Raw genomic sequence first — 18016 nt, forward strand, 5'->3', positions numbered from 1 at the left:
CCGTGCAGAATGTGACGGACCAGCCACATCTTGCACATCGATATACTTATTTAAAATGGAGTCGAAAAGTTCTGTATAATTTTTTCTTTACGGTGTACAGTTTACCAGTAATAAATTAAATTAAAAAATAGCAAACCAGACGCGTCGATTAGCGGAACGCGAACCGAAAAGCACGACGTGGGTTTGTTCTTGTCCCTACATCGCAGCATCGGATCGCAGCTGATCCACGAGTTACTAATCGACACGCCTAGTGGGCTATTTTGTCAATTAATTATTATAGCCAAATATTACGGACGTATCTACGATCTTCCTCGCTGAGACAAAAAAAATTCATCGAACCGAAGAAATATTTCTTTGGACAGTACCAAAGAAATAATTATTCTTTAAATTAACAAAATATTTCTTTGGTACTATTCAAAGAAACATTTCTCTGGTTGCATGAAATTTTTGTCTCATTGCTGGAATATTTTCACCGACGAAAGCGTAACTTAATATTTTGTGACCGTTCACATAGCGCAATCTCGAAAGCGCGTCATGCAAAAACCGTCTGCACGGAATGTAACGGAATGGCCATGTGCAAATCGATATCCTCGTTGGAAATGGAGTCGAAAAGTCCTGGAGAATTGTTTTTTCTGCGGTGCACTGTTTGCTCGTAATAATTAAACGACAAAATTGCCAACCATACGCGTCGATTAGTAGGACGCGAATCAACCGCGCTGTACTATTTGCATTACAGAGACAAGGACAAACTCACACCGTGCTTTTCGACACGCCTGGTTGGCTATTTTTTAATCAATTATTGCAGGCAATCTGCACATCGTAGGTAACAAATCGTACAGGACTTTCCGACTCCAATTCCAACAAGGACAGAGATGCGTAAACCGTTTTGACGAGCTAAACGCGAATTCGCTGGCGAATGCAATATAGCTGTCACTGCATGAACGCGCGTTCGAAAACAGGCTATGTAAACGAGCCACGGAGATAAATGTTAAACATGGGAAAAAAAGTCGTACTTACTCCCTCGTGGTCCATAAAATTTGACGGAGAATTCGTTGAGCCCTCCTAGGATTGTCACCTCGTGCTTGCTCTCTATTCTGTGGTCAGAAGCTAAGGTAAATGTAGAGGATTCTTAATAAACTGACGAATCGCGTCCCGGGCCTTCCTAGGAAAAGTGCCAATCACAAACTGATCGATCAATCCGTTCTTCCCCTTCCAAGGGTAGGTCGAATGCTCGCTCAGGTGATTGCAACTTATGTAAGCTGCTATTACTTGACCGCTAATAGATCATGTAGGAAGACTTCGCCTTTTTCACTGATTTGCATAATTATGGACTGATTCGATTAAGCCGATAATTGTTATACATTGAGATATTTGCATGATGGAACGATATACTTGATGACGCTTCATGTCTGAGGTGATCCCATGTACGTGAACTTCCGCAATATTAACTCTCACCGTTGATGCATTCTTTTTGAGAACATTTTAAATCGCAGGAAGAGGGAAAATAACACAAGAAATTAACGAGTAAGTGGTTATTTCTTTAAAATTTACAGCCTGGTCATTTCGACTGTCGTTTCGAGTAGTACACTGTTAAAGGATGTCGCAATAAATTCATGAAACGTGTGTTAGAAATTTTATGCAGATTCGGTATTCCGAATTTATAGTACACTCGGGGATTTTATTTCATATGCTCTTCAATCTTACGAGCCAATCTAGCAAATTTCCGACAAAGAGTGGTGTAAAGTTCGAAACGTGGGTGTGTTAGTACATTTACAAACAGTGCATACGAATTTAAATCGTCATGTGGAGTTTCTAACTTCGATACAACTTCGTGTATTTAAAGCCCGCTTTACGAACATTTTTAACGACGTACCCAACTGGTCTGATATAGTTACGTTTACCCGAGCTCACGAAAACTGCACGAAGCCCCAAACTCGGATTTTAAGATCGATTACTGGTACTAACCCCTTAGAAATCCTTAAATACCTGACGAAACGAGCTTTCATCTATAAGGGCTCACGTGTAACCAACAACGAGATTAAACCGCCTCCGGGGAAAAAAAAAAACTTCCCGACGAAATTCGTTATTCAAAAGTTCACAACAAGTTCATAACCCACTTTCCATAAAATCAACTATACGGTTAAATCAACTATACGACATCCACGTCGTTAGAATTATTTACGAAACGCCCAGAATTTTGTAAAACAATTGGAAACTAATTCCAGAGTTAATCGTTCTAGGAGAAAAAGTTCGCATAGTGGTAGTCAACCAATACCAGTACAAAAAGTGAACGGCGGGAAACAAAGAAACAGCTGATAACGATATATCGAAGGAAGATCCAGCGATTAAGCGTCTGTTTTACGAAACGCGTATATCAAGAAAGAAGTCGGGCATTCCAGGGAAATGTGATAATAATTATTGGAATAGGTAATTATTCCCTCGTTTAAGGTTTCCACGACTTCGTTTCAAGAATTTTCTTCATTATCCCCTGAGCTAGCTTGCGGGTGTTATTTGACGATTGTATCGGGACAAGGCGTAGATATCTCTCGCTGATTATTGAAAACTAATCACTGGTAAGAGGAGCTGCTGACCTCTCGAACGCAAATAAACTGAACGCTATCCCTCGACAACTAAGAAGCAAAGTGAAAAATAGCAGGGCGAAGCTCGACGAGAATCTGCACAGTGTACCACTGCCAGGACTGTGTGCGTCCCGCGTGTACGCCTACGTACAATGCGGGATATTAACGTCATTGAATGACTACCAGAAATAAGACGTTCACGTGCGGTCGAAACGATGAGGCGTTCCAAAACCTCGGGCAAGGTCGGAGACTCTTTCCGAAAACTGCGCGTGAATAGAAACCGCATTAAAAACGAATTCCTTCCCGACACTCTCTGCCTCTAACTGTCAGATAATTAAATATTAATTTGAAAATTTAAATCCATTAGGTCAAACATTAACGATGAGGCGTTCCAAAACCCCAGGCAAAGTCGGAGAGTCTTTCCGAAAACTGCGCGTGAAGAGAAATCGCATTAAAAACGAATTCCTTCCCGACACTCTCTCCCTCTAACTGTCAGATAATTAAATATTAATTTGAAAATTTAAATCCATTAGATCAAACATTAACGATGAGGCGTTCCAAAACCCCGGGCAAGGTCGGAGAGTCTTTCCGAAAACTGCGCGTGAAGAGAAATCGCATTAAAAACGAATTCCTTCCGGACACTCTCTCCCTCTAACTGTCAGATAATTAAATATTAATTTGAAAATTTAAATCCATTAGGTCAAACATTAACGAAGAATTTCCTCCAGGCCCTCTCTCCCTCAATTCTCGAACGAGCAATTGTTAATCTAATAATTGAAATTCATTAGCTCGCAAAAAATAACGAGAACTCAATGACTTGAGCAAACTTTAACTGCGGTTCCCGCATAGCGAATTGCCGAACGCGGAATTCTGAATGAGCTTGGAAATATTCAATAAGCAATCAACACCCAGTTGTCGACAGTAAATATTCATTAATACCGTCAATGGCCGAGCTCTGAATTGCGACGAAAATTTTACGCTTTGACCAATTAACCCTGCACTTTTCGTAAAACATTAACTGCCGAATAATTCCACTCGGTATATAACTGTACCGGTGCTCAGGAAAAACCATTTAATTAAATCAGTCCAAGTAATTGAATAAAGTTTCGCGTATGCCCGACATTAATTCCGTTGATACGCTGCATGTGAAAATTAGTTAAGTGGCTCCATTGATACTGCATAATTTTTGCATCGAGACAACGTAATTCGATCGAGCCAGGGTTTGTTCAAACTAAATGGTCCTAATTCAATTTGCAGTTGCTGCGATCCGTTTGGCCACTTTACGAGTAAGCCGAAGTAACAGACAACTACATAAATACAGGAGAGGCATGAAATAATACAACCACGTGCGTCATGGAGAATCGCGATCAGCTGTTGTTCCTCGTCCCGGTGCTATTTTCGCTGTCACGATGACAATGGAATCGGGGATTAAACCATCGGCATGGAAATTTCCATTAGACATGCTAAAGGAATGGTACGGCAATAAGAGAACCGTCAAAAAGAATGTACCGAGTACATTGAAATAAAAAGACCTGAATATCTCTATTCCCCACGAGTGTACATAACTTCTTAAGGTGATATGAAAGTGGCATCGAAGAGGTTTTGTTTATAAAACTTTTCTTCCAACTCGATTTACCGAATAGTTTGAAACTTTACAACCTGAACAGGGAGACTATAAGGAAGGTCCTGAAACTCATGAAATTTCAATTCCTTTCAAATTTGTTTATAGGTATTTTAAAAATAGTTTATAAAAATGAAATTTCGCGAATTTCTGGACCTACCTTAGGGTCTCCATATTCACGTTTTAAAGTATGAAACGATTTGAGACACTCAGTTCGTAGAAAAGTTTTATGAACGATTGAGCTTCCGGATGCCACTTCCACATCCCCTTAAGAAAACGTTACACTAAAAAGGAGCAAGTCCAGCAGTAGAAAACAAAAAAAAAAGTCCCCTCAAACATTTTTCCGAGATTTCAGCACAACATTTCTTTCTTAACACAGGTCCTGATGAAACAAATATTATCGCACCGAGCGTATTTTTTTTTTTTTCACTCATATTCCACAGTGTACCCTTTCGCCATATTTCGCTTCCAAGCCGACGCAATCTCGAAAAGGTTTGAAAGATAAAAAATAAATATTCTCTCAGCCTCCTTTTTCCCAGGCACCCTAGAATTCCACAATGGTCTCCCCTCTGCTTCTATAGGCGTCGAATTTGACGCGGTATCGAGAATCAATCCTTCCGAAAGACCTATTTCCTCTATCTTTCCTTTTCCTTTGTCTCTCCTTCTCGAGTCCTCTCGTCATTCGGAAGCGGAATCGACGAGCACTCGATGACCGCGCGATTTTACACGCAGTTCTGCAATGACGCAGTCACCAGGTTCCTTCTATACGGTATGAATAGCTCGTTGCAAGGAGAAAGAACGAACGGAAGAGAGAGTGCGACGACACGGTGGGAGTGTCAAGTAAGGTCGATCAGCTGGCGAGCAGCAGGAAGCCGGACAAAGAGCGGAGGCATGCGCCTATTACGCCCGGGTAAAGTAGAGTACCCCGATAGAGTGCGCGCGCCAAGTACACGCGACGCCCTACTGATTCTGCCTTGCGATCGATCCTAAATCCGTAGTCCCACTGAGCGCGCCCGGCTACAGTAGAGTACGCGCACCAAGCACATGCAACGCTGTACTGACTGCCTTGTAATCATTCGTAAGACCAGAGTCCCATTGAGCGTGTCGGGTGTCGCACAGAGCGAGGCGGGTCAACGCGTCGAGAATGAAAAATCATAACTGAGGCGGAAGCGAGGCACGTGGTCAACTCCTAAACCCTATCTTGGGTACTTGAGTACACACCCTACCTCCGTACTCTCCTAACTCTACTAATGTAAACATGGTTTCAGGTTAAATTTGCATCTATCACTTTGTTTGCGTACTGAACGTACACGAAAGGCTTAGTTCGTATTAACGCTAGAACTACCGACGTAAATTTTTTGTAGAGGATGGGCCATTTGAAACCAGTCATTTTGACTGGTCTTGGTAGTTCTAGTGTCAAGTCATCGTTTACCCTGAGAGTTAGATACAAAATACGCCTTAAGTTGATACGAAAAGGTCGTTCTATCTATCAAAACGTCAAAATATTTATAAAACTTATCTCAAAACTGGCCTTTTCCTTTCTCAAAAAGCCCTAAGAAAGAACGCGATGATCGTGAAATTTCATTTTTCAAGAAATTCTTTTTATTCAGCCTAGACTAGAGCCAAGATCACATTTTTTTATGAAAAATGAAATTTCACGAGCGTCGCGTTCTTTCTCAGGGCCTTCATAATCACGTGCTCTAGTTGAAGATGATTCGGTGCAGCCAGTTTGAAGAAAAGTTTTATGAACATTTTAACGTTTTATATACAGAGAATGACCCTTTCATGTCACCTTAATACACGGACCAGGTGATTGGGGTAATCAAAGCCTAAGGGACTGTACGGTTTAAGAATTAAGGACAGTTTTCATTCATTTTCCTTCCCCGACCCGTTGACGCGACGCGCTCAGTGTGACCCTCAACGCACTCGGACCGAACGTCGCCTCGATGCAAGAATGGTTCCGTTCGAGAACGAGGGAACAAGGAAACAGCTCTCCCTCTTTTAGAGCAAATGCGAGGGGAAAAGTGAAACGCAAAAGACGATAACAGACGTAGCCGACCATTTCACGCACACGCATTTCACTCGGGCAGGAATTCCACTAACACAAATTTGACTTTTATGAAACTCCCCCTCCACAAACGTACACACACTTTTACACTCCGTAATCCTCACAATTTTCATACTTTTTAGGCCATCACATTTTCAGCAGTGCTTGGACCAGAACAGCCACTAAATTGAGCACTTGCGATGATTAAAAAAAAATGCCACACGTCTTTTTTTTTTCTATTTGGAGTTTCAACCTTAGGCATATTTTAATAAATACTACGTTTACGGTCATCCAAAGTGTGTATGAATTCTTTAGGACATCCGATAGATTTGAGTATCCATTTTCAGAATTTCAGCAAATTTTGGGTCGCTTTGTCGCAGTGGGTATTAATAGGAAAGCGTTCCAGAGAAAGTTGGAATTTTGAGCGGAGATGTTGACCAAGGCTCGGAACGATTAGTCACTGGAAGGATCGTCGTCGTTGTGTACATAATAAAAATAAAAACACCGGAAAGTTCTAGATCGTGTGATTCGGCCGTTACTCGTCCGTGATTTAGGGCTACTGATTTCGTCTTCCCGAAATCTCGTCCGCGGCCAAGAATTTACTGCGCAGCTCTCCCCTCATTACACCGAAAGGACGTACACGCAACGTCGAGCAATGCCGCTAACGCGCGTTACTTTCTAGATATTTAATCTAGGGTGTCAACAATGGGTTATCGCCCGGCGGTAGCTTAAGTGAAAGAGTTTTTCTCGTGTGCTCCCGGTCGACGCGAAGAGGCGCGGTATTGTTTCATCATATTTGCAATACGAGACCGACCGCGCGAAACTTAAAAACAATGTTCTCCGCTGCGTTAAACGTCGCTCGCACACCTTTACGGGTTCTTTTCTTCTTTATAAGTAATTATTATTAAATATTATGCTGATCAAAATGATTAATATCGATTATATCCTTACATATATCTTGCGTTTAAAATTAAATTTTGCCCGCCGTTAAATTAATTATCAATCCTAATATCAGAAAAATAAACAAACGCAATTTAAACTGCGCGCGTTTTTTTTCTCTGTCGATAAGGTTAGAAGTTTTGTATGAATAAAAGTGTTACGCGGGAAGTTAACGGTAATGCATGTCCTCTTAAGAAATAAATCATCCTGAAACAACATATGCACCGATTTATGTAAATCTGGATGGTAGTTAATTTCCACAAGGGCGGGGGGGGGGGGCAATGCAGAGAAGCATAGATTAATTCTGCCGATATCGCGTGCGAAGGCGTTACAAAAATTATATCAAGCATTTGCAGAGAATTGATACGTGTAATTTCACCTTTAACGAGATTGCATAACATTTCTTTAAAATTTTCCGCGCCATTGTATAGTTCCATAGATATAAAAACATTATCCGAATATGTAAATATGTAAATTGTGATGTACAATTTCTTGACGGAGTTTTTAGCTCTGAATCTACATTTTATCTTACGTAAGGTACATAAATCATGAAGATGTTTAACAACGCCCATTTTTTACAGGCTGGAATACGATTTTCCAAGTAGCGCTCGACGAACCGCGGAGAAGCACTGTATCATGTATTTTGCACTTTCGCTTCTAAGAGCGATAACACGAGGTCATGTTCATGGCGTAGCAGTGCATCGTGTTCGGCAGCACATAATCCGAGCACCGTGCACATCCACGCCTTCGCTTACGATATTGAATATGCAAATTTTGAATGATCTAAACCTCCATTCGATCTCGTGCAACATGTATGAAACATGGAAACATTTAAAATAACACGGTTTTACAAACTGCGATGTCATGCACAGCACCTCACGACCCACGAACACCGTATAATATACCCCGCAGTGTTCATTCCTAGAAGCGATAACACGAAGTTACGTTCACGTGGCAGCGTGTTATGTCCAATAACATAGAATTGCAGCACCGTGCATTTTCACGTATTTGCTTGTAACATCGAATGTGCAAATTTTGGAACATACATTTCAATGGATCTAAACCTACATTCTATCTTGTAAATCCTATATGGAATATTAAATATGTAGTCACAATCTACAATTTTACACGCTTCGCTTCCGCTGGTATGAACACCATGCGATACATTCCACCCTACGTTCAAAAAATGATGAAAAATAATGAAATATCAAACATGCAAATTTTAATATATACACTTTTATGAATCTAAACCCACATCCCATCTGATGTATAATACATGTGAGATATAAAATCGTTTAAAATCCATTTTACACGTGGCACTTGATTTCTCGCGCCTAGAAACATCATGCGATATATTTTACGCAACTCGTTCCTAAAAATGATAAACACGCGGTCATGTTCATATCGTAACAGTGTATCGTGTTCAGTAGCACAAAATCCGAGCACCGTGCACTTCCACGCATTTCCTTGCGATATCAAACATGCAAATTTTAGAATATAAATTTTTATGAATCTAAACCCACATCCCATCTGATGTATAATACATGTGAGATATAAAATCGTTTAAAATCCATTTTACACGTGGCATATAATTTGTCGCGCCTAGAAACACCATGCGATATATTTTACGCGACTCGTTCCTAAAAATGATAAACACGCGGTTATGTTCATATCGTAACAGTGCATCGTGTTCAATAGCACAAAATCCGAGCACCGTGCACTTCCACGCATTTCCTTGCGATATCAAACATGCAAATTTTAGAATATAAATTTTTATGAATCTAAACCCACATCCCATCTGATGTATAACGCATGAGATATAAAAACATTTACAATCTGCGCAATTTTATACGTAGCACTTGACTTAACGCGACTAGAAACACCATCTGATATATTCTGCACGACACGTTTCTAAGAGTGATAGCACGAGGTCACGTTCACCGCGTAGCAATGCATCGTGTTCAATAGTACAGAATTAGAGCACCGTGCACTTCCGTGTGTTTGCTTTCGACACGTTACGTAGGCACAGCATTGCATTGCATTGCATTGCATGCATAGCCTCGCATCACGACGTAAGCGTGCGCTTAAAAGTCGAATGCGTGCACGCCGAAGCAAAAACGCGTCGTGCGGATGCAAAGGGTTGGGATCGTCAAGGGTGTTTTTTTTTTTTTTATTTCTCTCGGCAAACGATAGTCGTAAACCGCTCACTGCCGACTTGAGAAATGGCCCTCCATCTCTTCATTCGATTTTATTTCAGATATCAGGTGAAAGGCTGTTAAAATCTGTCATCAGCCGCGTGCGGAACGTCGCGTTTTAACTGCGCGGTATGTATGAAATGCGGGTGAATTACGAGTGGTCGTGGGGATTGAGGAATTTCAAGAATTTACTCCCCTAATCGTCGACGACTCCTAATTTTCAGATTTTTTCGCGTAAATCAATTTCTTCGTTACCTGTAATCTATTTGAAGGAATATTTTGCGTCTGTGATGGAGAAAAAAGTCGATTAAAAAAAAAAAGAAAAGGATATATCATTTCAGGTATTCCGTATTGAATCGCCAGAACCCTTTCGAGTTTTTCCATTTCCTTTGTCAAAGGTTATTTACATGCAACGGACGGAGTATCGACGACCCGCGTGCGACAAACGCCTGAACTTTTGACACGACGATTATTCAATCCCCGGCACGTCATTTGTGATGCTAGGGAAAGAAGTCTGGAATTGAAGGCAGACAAGACAAAAAAAATTCCTACACGGATTTGTTTACCAGCCTGGACAGCGCGGATTTTTACCCAACCTAAGATATTCGATAAATAAAGTATACACGGCTATTTCCGAATGAATCCTTGACCACTCCGAACTTCTGCGGAAGCAGAAAATCGTCTCTTTTATTGACTCGAATCGATTTTAACACGTACATGTCACGCACGGTACCAGACCGTTTAAAACATAAAGATCATATTTACGCAAAGGTATACCCGAGTAACTTTATACTCAAACAAAATCCAGTTCCCTTTTTTCACGAATTTCAACCTAATTCGAAACATCGATTTTCTAGACATTACCTCGACGGTCAAAGATAGAAATTTGACCAAAACGTTAACTGTCAAATATTCCCCGCCGTTCCCAACTTCCAGCGAAACCCTAAAACGTTAAGCCCTCCTCTGCCCCGTCATTTTCAACATTCGACGTGTCACGGTAACAAAGGAAAAAAAAAACCAGCCGCGAGAAGGCCAATTTGCGCGAACTCTCGAAGACAAGAAGGAAATCCGTTAACCAATTCTCTGCATCTTTTCCATCACTTCACGTCGTTCCTCGTGATCCTCCAAAAAAAAAAGCATCATCGAGACCAGTCCATAATTGTTTACAACGCAAAAAGGATAAACAACGGTTCGTTCCTCGCTCGGCCCTCCGAGCGTGGAGCCCTCGCACGATAACGAGCAGCACTTTTCCTCGGCCAGAGCAAAGACGTTGGCATAACTCGGCCAAAACGACGGCGTACCACCGCGTGCCACGAGAGCGAACAACGTCTACGGGACGAGGACCGTGGAACGAAAAAAAAAAAACAATCCTGCCAACGGGGGAAGCCACGCTCCTTCGCCTCGACTTTCAACGGCAGCGTGCGCAGTTTCCCCTCGGTCGGTAAGGCAGGGCGCCGCGCGCCGCGCAATCAGCTGGTTTAAAAACAGCTGTCCCGTCATCGGCACAGCGCGAAGTTAAGTGGCCGCTTCTATGCCAGCGGACGAGGCCTATCGACCGAAGGGCTCGCGCACCGTCGACCCGTCGATACGGATCCCTTTTTCGGCGAAAGCCCGCACTTCCTCGAACCCCACCCACGTGCAGCGCCCCGACGACGGAGCGGCAAAAGGGAAGGCCGAAGGGCCAGGTCCGGCGTGGCTCGGCCGCGGTCTCCCTCTCTCCGTCCCTCCCGTTCCCGCGGGGTATCGCCGTCCCGCTTCCTCGTTCTCTCCCGTGGCCCGCGATTACGCTCACGCACGGTCCTCTCCCGACTCTCCCATACTCAAGGATACAGCTTGATAACGTCGGTGTCCATGCGTCGCTTGCCAGCACTGGGTGACGACATATTTCTCGCCTCCCGCCTGCGAAGGAACTCGCGTCCTTCTCGGCTGCTCTCGAGGCTCCTCTCGGCGAGTCGGCCGAGCGGCCGCCCCGGGGTGTCCCCGGAGTTGGCTCGTCGTCCCCCTCCGGGCACCGGGCTCGTTCCAAGGCCCGTCGACACTTACCCGAGTCGCGGAGTCGCGGGACGACTCCAGGAGGCGATCGGCCTCGAGCTCGGCCTTCCGTCCGGACAAAAGACCGCGACGGTCACCCTCTGTCTCGCTCGCTCCGCGAGTGGCGCCGTCTCTCTCGCTCCCTCGCGCGCGTCCTCTCGTCGAGGATGTCCGCCACCGCTCTCGCTCGCGCTCTAGCTCCGTCCCTCTCTTACCCGCGTGGCGCCGCTCGCTCTCTCTCCCTCGCTCCGACGTCGCCGCTCCTCTCCCCGTTGTCCGCGCGCACCCAGCGAGGACCCGAAGGGCTAGCGGGTCATCTCGCTCCCGTCGACCGACGACTCTCCACCGTCGCGCGGCGGGCCCGTTCGCAACGGACGACCACCGAGCGCGCGACCCTCGCCGAGACCCCCGACGACCCGACGACCCGACGACCCTTCCTCGACTCGGTCTCTCTCGCTCGCACCCCCGCGCAGCCTGTCACTTCCACGGACCGAGATACATCTGACTCCGCTACGCGACTGGCCTCTCCTGCTCGGCTCGTCCCAGGAATGCGCCCACGCTACGATTCTTTCCTAACGCACCGTCGAGTGCCGCGACACCTGTCCCGCGACGCGGAACCCCCGTGGAAAATCTTGCCTTCTTCGCTTCCCCCACTCCGGACCCGAGGAGACTCGCTCCGTCTCCGTCGCTCTCGTTGCGTCGGGCGAGTAGGACGAAGAGAGAAGCGCCGCGCGAGCGAGAGGAGGAGGAACGGTCTCGCGGAGACTTCTCTTCCTCGTGCCCCCCGCTGGCGATTGAAGCCCCTTTCGAGAATGTACGAAACGTAGAGTCGCTTCGATAACGGCCCTGCGGGGAAGCGAGCCAATCGCGAGCGGCGCAGCTCCGTCCGCGGCTCGCGATTGGTGCGTCCTCGGGCACCTGCCGTATCCGCGACTTCGGAATAGTTGACATGATGGCGCCTTCATAGCGGGCCGTACGTAAATACCACGTGGCGGAAAGAACAATTTGAATTTGAATTTAATCGATTAATGCTGGCTAAATAAATGGAATGTACCTTCGACGAAGATGCGTCGATGGCTGGAATCGTCTGGAAGCTTGGGGAACTTGGAGATAGGAGGGTAACCTAGAACCTTCCGGGAAGTTCAGTTTTCGATGAAGACTCCTATCTCGATGGGAATGAATCTCAATGGAAATGCGGATTGAAAGTTTTGCGCACAATATAAACACTCTTTTTTATGGACACGCGAAATCTTTCTAACTCGGCTCGTGTAAAATATGCATTCCACGCGAACGTGACGTTTCGTGCGATCTACGACCGCGAGAGAAGATTTGTCACAGGCGAAACAAAACACGGATGTATGTCGTTCTTTTAAACTATACCGTATACTCATACATGTATTCACTTATATGTACGTATAGGATCAGTGCGGAATGTTATTTTACAAGGTAATTAAGAAATAGCCCGGCGTAACATTATTTATGCACGGACAAAATACACGCATACTTCTTATTCAAAGACTGAAATACGTAGAAGAAATGAAAGATCAAATTATCGTTAATGTGCTTGGTCAGTATGTATTAATCGATTTGCTGAGCGTACAGAGTAATAATGTACAGAATTTATTTAAATATTTTTAATCTCTCTCGTTTCGTACAAATCGGATTAAACTTCCTTATGATGCAAATTACCCCTAATCAAGAAGGAGATGAAAAGCTCTGGAATGATCCCAAGATGAGCAAAAGTCAACAGTGATAAACAGCGAAATGTGTAAACATGGAACGGACCACTATAAATAGTTCAAATTAGGAAATCCCAATGTTGAAGTTAATTCCAAAAAAAATTAAAATGCGTATATCGTCTACATATCACATTGTATGTTTACTTACATTTTTTATACATCTTGCCAAGGAAATGTAAGTCTTAAATTATATTCAGAAAGTAGTAGATTCATAAAAACACTGTGATTCAATGTCAAGTAGACATAATAGTATATAATGTAAACAATTATACATGAACATGAACAATTATTAAAAATAAATGCATCGATGTTGTGAAGCATCAACTGGGTTAATCGAAGAATCGATAAAATCTTTTCCAGCGAATCCATTTATTTTGAAGAATGCAGTACAAAAGTTTTAAAAAATTACGAAAAGGTAGTCAATATTGTAAAAACAATGGTACATTTATCCTTACATATTTAAATGGTAGACATGACAAAATGATACCCCGTGGATGGAGCTACGTTTAGTCTAGATTAAGCATTGAGAAACATTTTTTTCAGGCATGCCTAATACCAACTTTCTTACGAACTAATATTTTGTGGAGTCTTAAGCTCTCCGTAGGCTTGTTATTTTGATTTCCTGCACATTTTCCTACGTTTATTCGCTGTATTTTTATTAATTACCATTATACTATATGACGTCAGAATAGAATCGTTCAACTATATGCCAAACACAATTAGTTTGAATAATATTATTGCACTATCACATTTTTTACGCGTTTTCGATTATAACTATAAGAAGTATTTAAATACCTAATTATATGCGAATGTATGATATTGAATACTAAGAATATAATTGGCCTATCACTGCTCGTGTACACCACGAGAATACTGTCAATATGAAATGACAGAAATGACAATGATAATTTCTTAACTTGCACATTGAGTTCTAAAAATAAGTACTGAATACTGATCCTCTAATACTAATTCTGCAGCTGGATGCACAAATACCTTCAAAGGTTAATCACAAGTAAATGCCCAACATCGATATGTTGCTTAAACTGAAGGAGCGTGTTTATAATAAAAATTGTAAACATTAAAAACCCCTGGAAGGCTCCGACATAAACTGGACAATTAAATAATTACATGATCGTAATTTAAGACGTTATATCCTGTTTGCACAATGCTATTGCTTTAATTTTCTTTAAAAATTGTCAGTCTGAAATAACTTTTCGTCTTCTGTGCACTGATATTGTTGAGATTCTCACTATTTTTCATAAACACTAATATAATATTAATCAACTATGTATCATGACGCTACGTATAAAAACCTGCTGTACATAGAAAAATCAGTCGACTCATATTTTGGGACATAAAACTTTTTATATCACTTATGAATATCCAACAGTTTTGCTGTTTGCAAACTATTGATTGTCAAAGTTTACCGTCCCAAAAAATGTTTATTTCCGTAGGAGTCATTGAACAAAATAGTTATTACTTATTAATGTGATAAATAATCTATTTATCCAAATTTACTGACTTCGTACTTACCCTGCACATTAAAACTCTACAAATATAAGTACTTGTGCCAAGTGAACATGTTCTGTCACAAAAAAATTCTGCTCTGATTTTTGCAATAAACGTAACGGATAAAAAATTTAAGTGATGATGTTACAGTAAAATGAATGATGCATATAAAACGGAACCACAAAATATTCATCATCACTCAGTCAATTTACCTTTAAAATACTGCACAACAGCTTTGTGCCTTATTGATCTAGGCCTACCATGCAATTATTAGTAAATGGAAAAGTATAAAACTTTTCAGATTAAAATTACTCCATTGCCGTTTTTCGTGCGAAAGCTGTCAAAGACAACATCTCATGAGGATCGGTCGGTAATCGAGAAAATTCTATTTCTTCACTCAGACTGTTTTCTGAAAATGATATATTATACAATTACTATTATATCAACTCATTCGTAAATAAAAATTAAATTAAAACCTGATTGATTTCATCTTCTTATATATTTGTTGCCGAGTAATTACCAGAAGGTTCAATGGGCCACTGCTTATGAGAAGGTGCATAAAGGCAGAGCAAAGCTAAAATATATACGTTCCACATTCCATAAACACCAGTGAAAAATGCCGAAGTCATTTCCAACTCCAATTCCTCATCCCATTTCCACTGCCCTTCTGCCACCTGGATGATCACGTAAATACACATATAAATGATAAAAAAACAATGAGTAAAAAATGAAACCTTGTCAGTTACCTGTCCAAGAATAAATCCAACCACAGTTAATGAAGCACATAATAATGTAGTCATCATCAGGAACTTAAAACGGTAAATTACTCCTTCATAGTGTAAACGACGTGCTGAGCTCATGCTGGGCAGTGCAGCTCTTTTCTCACTCATGTTTGTAAAAACTTTCCATATCATATATGTTAAAAATAATAAATAAATGCCAGCCGAAATTCCAGCCAGAATAATAAATGATAACTATTTTATCACTTAAGGAAAAATCGATCAATGAACGAATTTCAAGTGGTGTACCATTAATTATGGATATGTTCGTGTTCAAGAATGTTCTAAGTAGTGTTTAAGGATACAGCTAACTTTGTTCCAAGATCTGTGACCCAAATAGAGTAGAAGGGATTTCTTAACTGAACTCCACGTTCACACATATCAAATACAAAGAGGGAAAGACATCCTACACCAACAGCAGATAGATGACGCCAGTAGCACTTAAGAGTGTTTCTTTGGTCTCCTTCCTAAATAAAATATAATCAATGTAAGTTAGTAGTTTGCAAGTTATCAAATCAAAGCAAAAAGATAAAGTACTCACTTGAATCTGGTCCAATGAACATTCGATGTAACATGAGAATGAGAACAAATTAGTGTCATGTTTAAAATTGGATAGTAAATTTTTGTAATGAATCAACTCACCATAAGATGCTCGCCCGCAAAAACAAGCCAAAATGATAAAAGTGTTGCATAAAACACACCTTGTCTAATATCTCCCAGAAGCAACATAAATGGCATATCATATGCAAGTGTCAAGTACTCCAAGGGTACTAAATAGCAAACGTAAAATATTACATTTTTTATACTCTAGTAGAATTATAATTTTTTTGTTAATATACTAGTTAATATTTAACTTACAATTCAAAAATGTAAGGGCACAACCTAATGCCAAAAGCATGTATTCCAAAAGAGCAGGAGCCCGAGAAAGCATATTTACTCTCCTCCAATACCAAGCAAGAACACACGCAATTATTGGGAAATAGATTGTCTTCAAGCTCACCCATACTTTTGTAAATCCTCCATTTTGATTTATAACCTATAATATAAAATAAAATCACATATATAAAAAGGGCTATATAATACTTGTAAAAATAACCACATTAATCATCATTAAATGATTACATGCTATATGTTTCGTAATACTTACAGTGAGCCACAAATCAGTAATATGACCCAAACCTTGATTAATGTTTCTGTCAGTATCGGCAGGAATGCGTATATTTAATAGATAGTAATCATGATGCAAGGATCCTAATTCAAATAATGGAAGTATATTACAATTGTAATTGTATTGTTCTTTTTCCTAAAAGAAAAAAGCAACTGTTAATTTACATATCAGATAATTTAATCAAATTTGAAGTTAGAAAGTACACCAATCGTATAGAAAGTAAAAAATAGCAGAAGGTCAAGGTATGTATATTTACATTTTGAATACTGCAATCTAAAATCCTTTCAACAACTGATGCTGCATATGGTTTCCAAGCATCTTCTGAATCATCCTTATTCCTATATGCCAATCTTGCATCCAGTGTTATTTTGGTCCTTGGAGCTGAACATGTATAAAATTAAATAAATAATTTAATTAATTTATAACATGCATTCCATGATAAGTGTAGCAGAACCGCCTACCAATTTCTATTTGACTGTCATACACAATGTCTATCTGCAATACACCAATAAGATTCTGTTGCCAACGTGAATAATCCAGTTGCAAACTATTCTTTGGCACTGGCATCTACAGAAAATAGAAAACTTACACATACTTTTCATTAAAACCTAATCAAATGTTTCCACAATAAAGCAATACCTGGAATGTATATACGACTTCATAAGCTTGATGGTAACTATCGTAAATAAAATGATTAGAATGAACCGCTGTACAGGCACCTTTTCCTCGAGAATAAAACCACTTTCCACCCCCTGGTTCAGTTCCATTAATCCGAATGTCCTTACAGGGAGTTCCAAGAATACTTTGACTGCTGGCAGGAGTTGGTGCTAATTAGGCAAATATGAATAACCTTATCATTGAGACATTGTAATAAGGGTTCGTGAATACATTTTCCAAGGGCTTTGTTCAATAGCATGTCCTCTGTTATCACACAAAAAATCTTATAAAACTATACATTTACTGTTGCACCATTTTGCCTTAAAATAATAATATTATATCACAAGATAGAATATTAAAATCATTAATAATTGAATAACGAGTGTTGGAACTAAAAACGTGGGTGGCCTAAGAAAGCATCAATAGTAAACAAAGGACCGACGCACCGTCGCTTACCTATTAAGCCGCCTATTAAAAAGCACACCACTTGCGCGATAACTAGCAATGTCACTAGTACGGAGAGCTTTTTCCCGCTCAAATTTTCGATAATTGTACCCTGCATGTTCACGGGTAAACGTGCAAAATTAAATTACAACAATCGCTTCACAAAACACCGCTCCGAATTATTCGCACCGACGCGATCACGAATCACTTGCACCTGCGTTAATTTGCCGGTGGTTGGGATGAAAGATTGAGTAGAAGGTTACTTACAGGCTATTTAACGGGAACGCAATCGTGTGCTGCCATCTTTG

General features: G+C 41.1%; 2 protein-coding genes across 3 annotated transcripts in view; both read right to left on the reverse strand.

The window, feature by feature from the left end:
- Positions 1–11949, reverse strand: part of LOC105698367 (ubiquitin-conjugating enzyme E2 H) — a 40006-nt gene extending 28057 nt beyond the window's left edge. The window contains exons 1-2 of the mRNA XM_012422558.2: positions 11212–11949; positions 1018–1094 (exon numbers count right to left, since the gene is read on the reverse strand). Coding sequence (XP_012277981.1) covers positions 1018–1094; positions 11212–11264 — 130 coding nt within the window. The 5' untranslated portion in view covers positions 11265–11949. The remainder of the gene's footprint in view (positions 1–1017; positions 1095–11211) is intronic.
- Positions 11950–13503: 1554 nt separating this feature from the next.
- Positions 13504–17927, reverse strand: LOC105698410 (protein wntless). Of its 2 annotated transcripts, none has more exons than XM_012422649.2 (12): positions 17721–17927; positions 17247–17434; positions 17069–17174; positions 16864–16988; positions 16587–16742; positions 16298–16475; positions 16082–16209; positions 15981–15986; positions 15745–15906; positions 15407–15634; positions 15137–15334; positions 13504–15069 (listed from the first exon to the last, which is right to left on the reverse strand). In XM_012422649.2, the coding sequence occupies exons 1-11, from the start codon at positions 17824–17826 to the stop codon at positions 15155–15157; spliced, it is 1563 nt and encodes a 520-aa protein (XP_012278072.1). In that variant the 5' UTR covers positions 17827–17927; the 3' UTR covers positions 13504–15069; positions 15137–15154. The 2 variants fall into 2 exon arrangements, with proteins under 2 accessions (XP_012278072.1, XP_012278071.1); XM_012422648.2 differs by having other exon boundaries at positions 14969–15069; positions 15181–15334; positions 17721–17826.
- Positions 17928–18016: the final 89 nt, after the last annotated feature.

This window comes from Orussus abietinus, unplaced genomic scaffold, assembly GCF_000612105.2.
Source record: "Orussus abietinus isolate OABI.00-Male unplaced genomic scaffold, Oabi_2.0 scaffold70, whole genome shotgun sequence".
NCBI lineage: Eukaryota > Metazoa > Arthropoda > Insecta > Hymenoptera > Orussidae > Orussus > Orussus abietinus.

Coding starts and splice junctions, on each gene's coding strand:
- LOC105698410 (XM_012422648.2), bottom strand. CDS start 17,826: ATGCAGGGTACAATTATCGAAAATTTGAGCGGGAAAAAGCTCTCCGTA. Junction 15,335..15,406: donor TTGGATTTATTCTTGGACAG/GTAACTGACAAG, acceptor GTGATCATCCAG/GTGGCAGAAGGGCAGTGGAA. Junction 15,070..15,180: donor GTGGCCCATTGAACCTTCTG/GTAATTACTCGG, acceptor TATCATTTTCAG/AAAACAGTCTGAGTGAAGAA.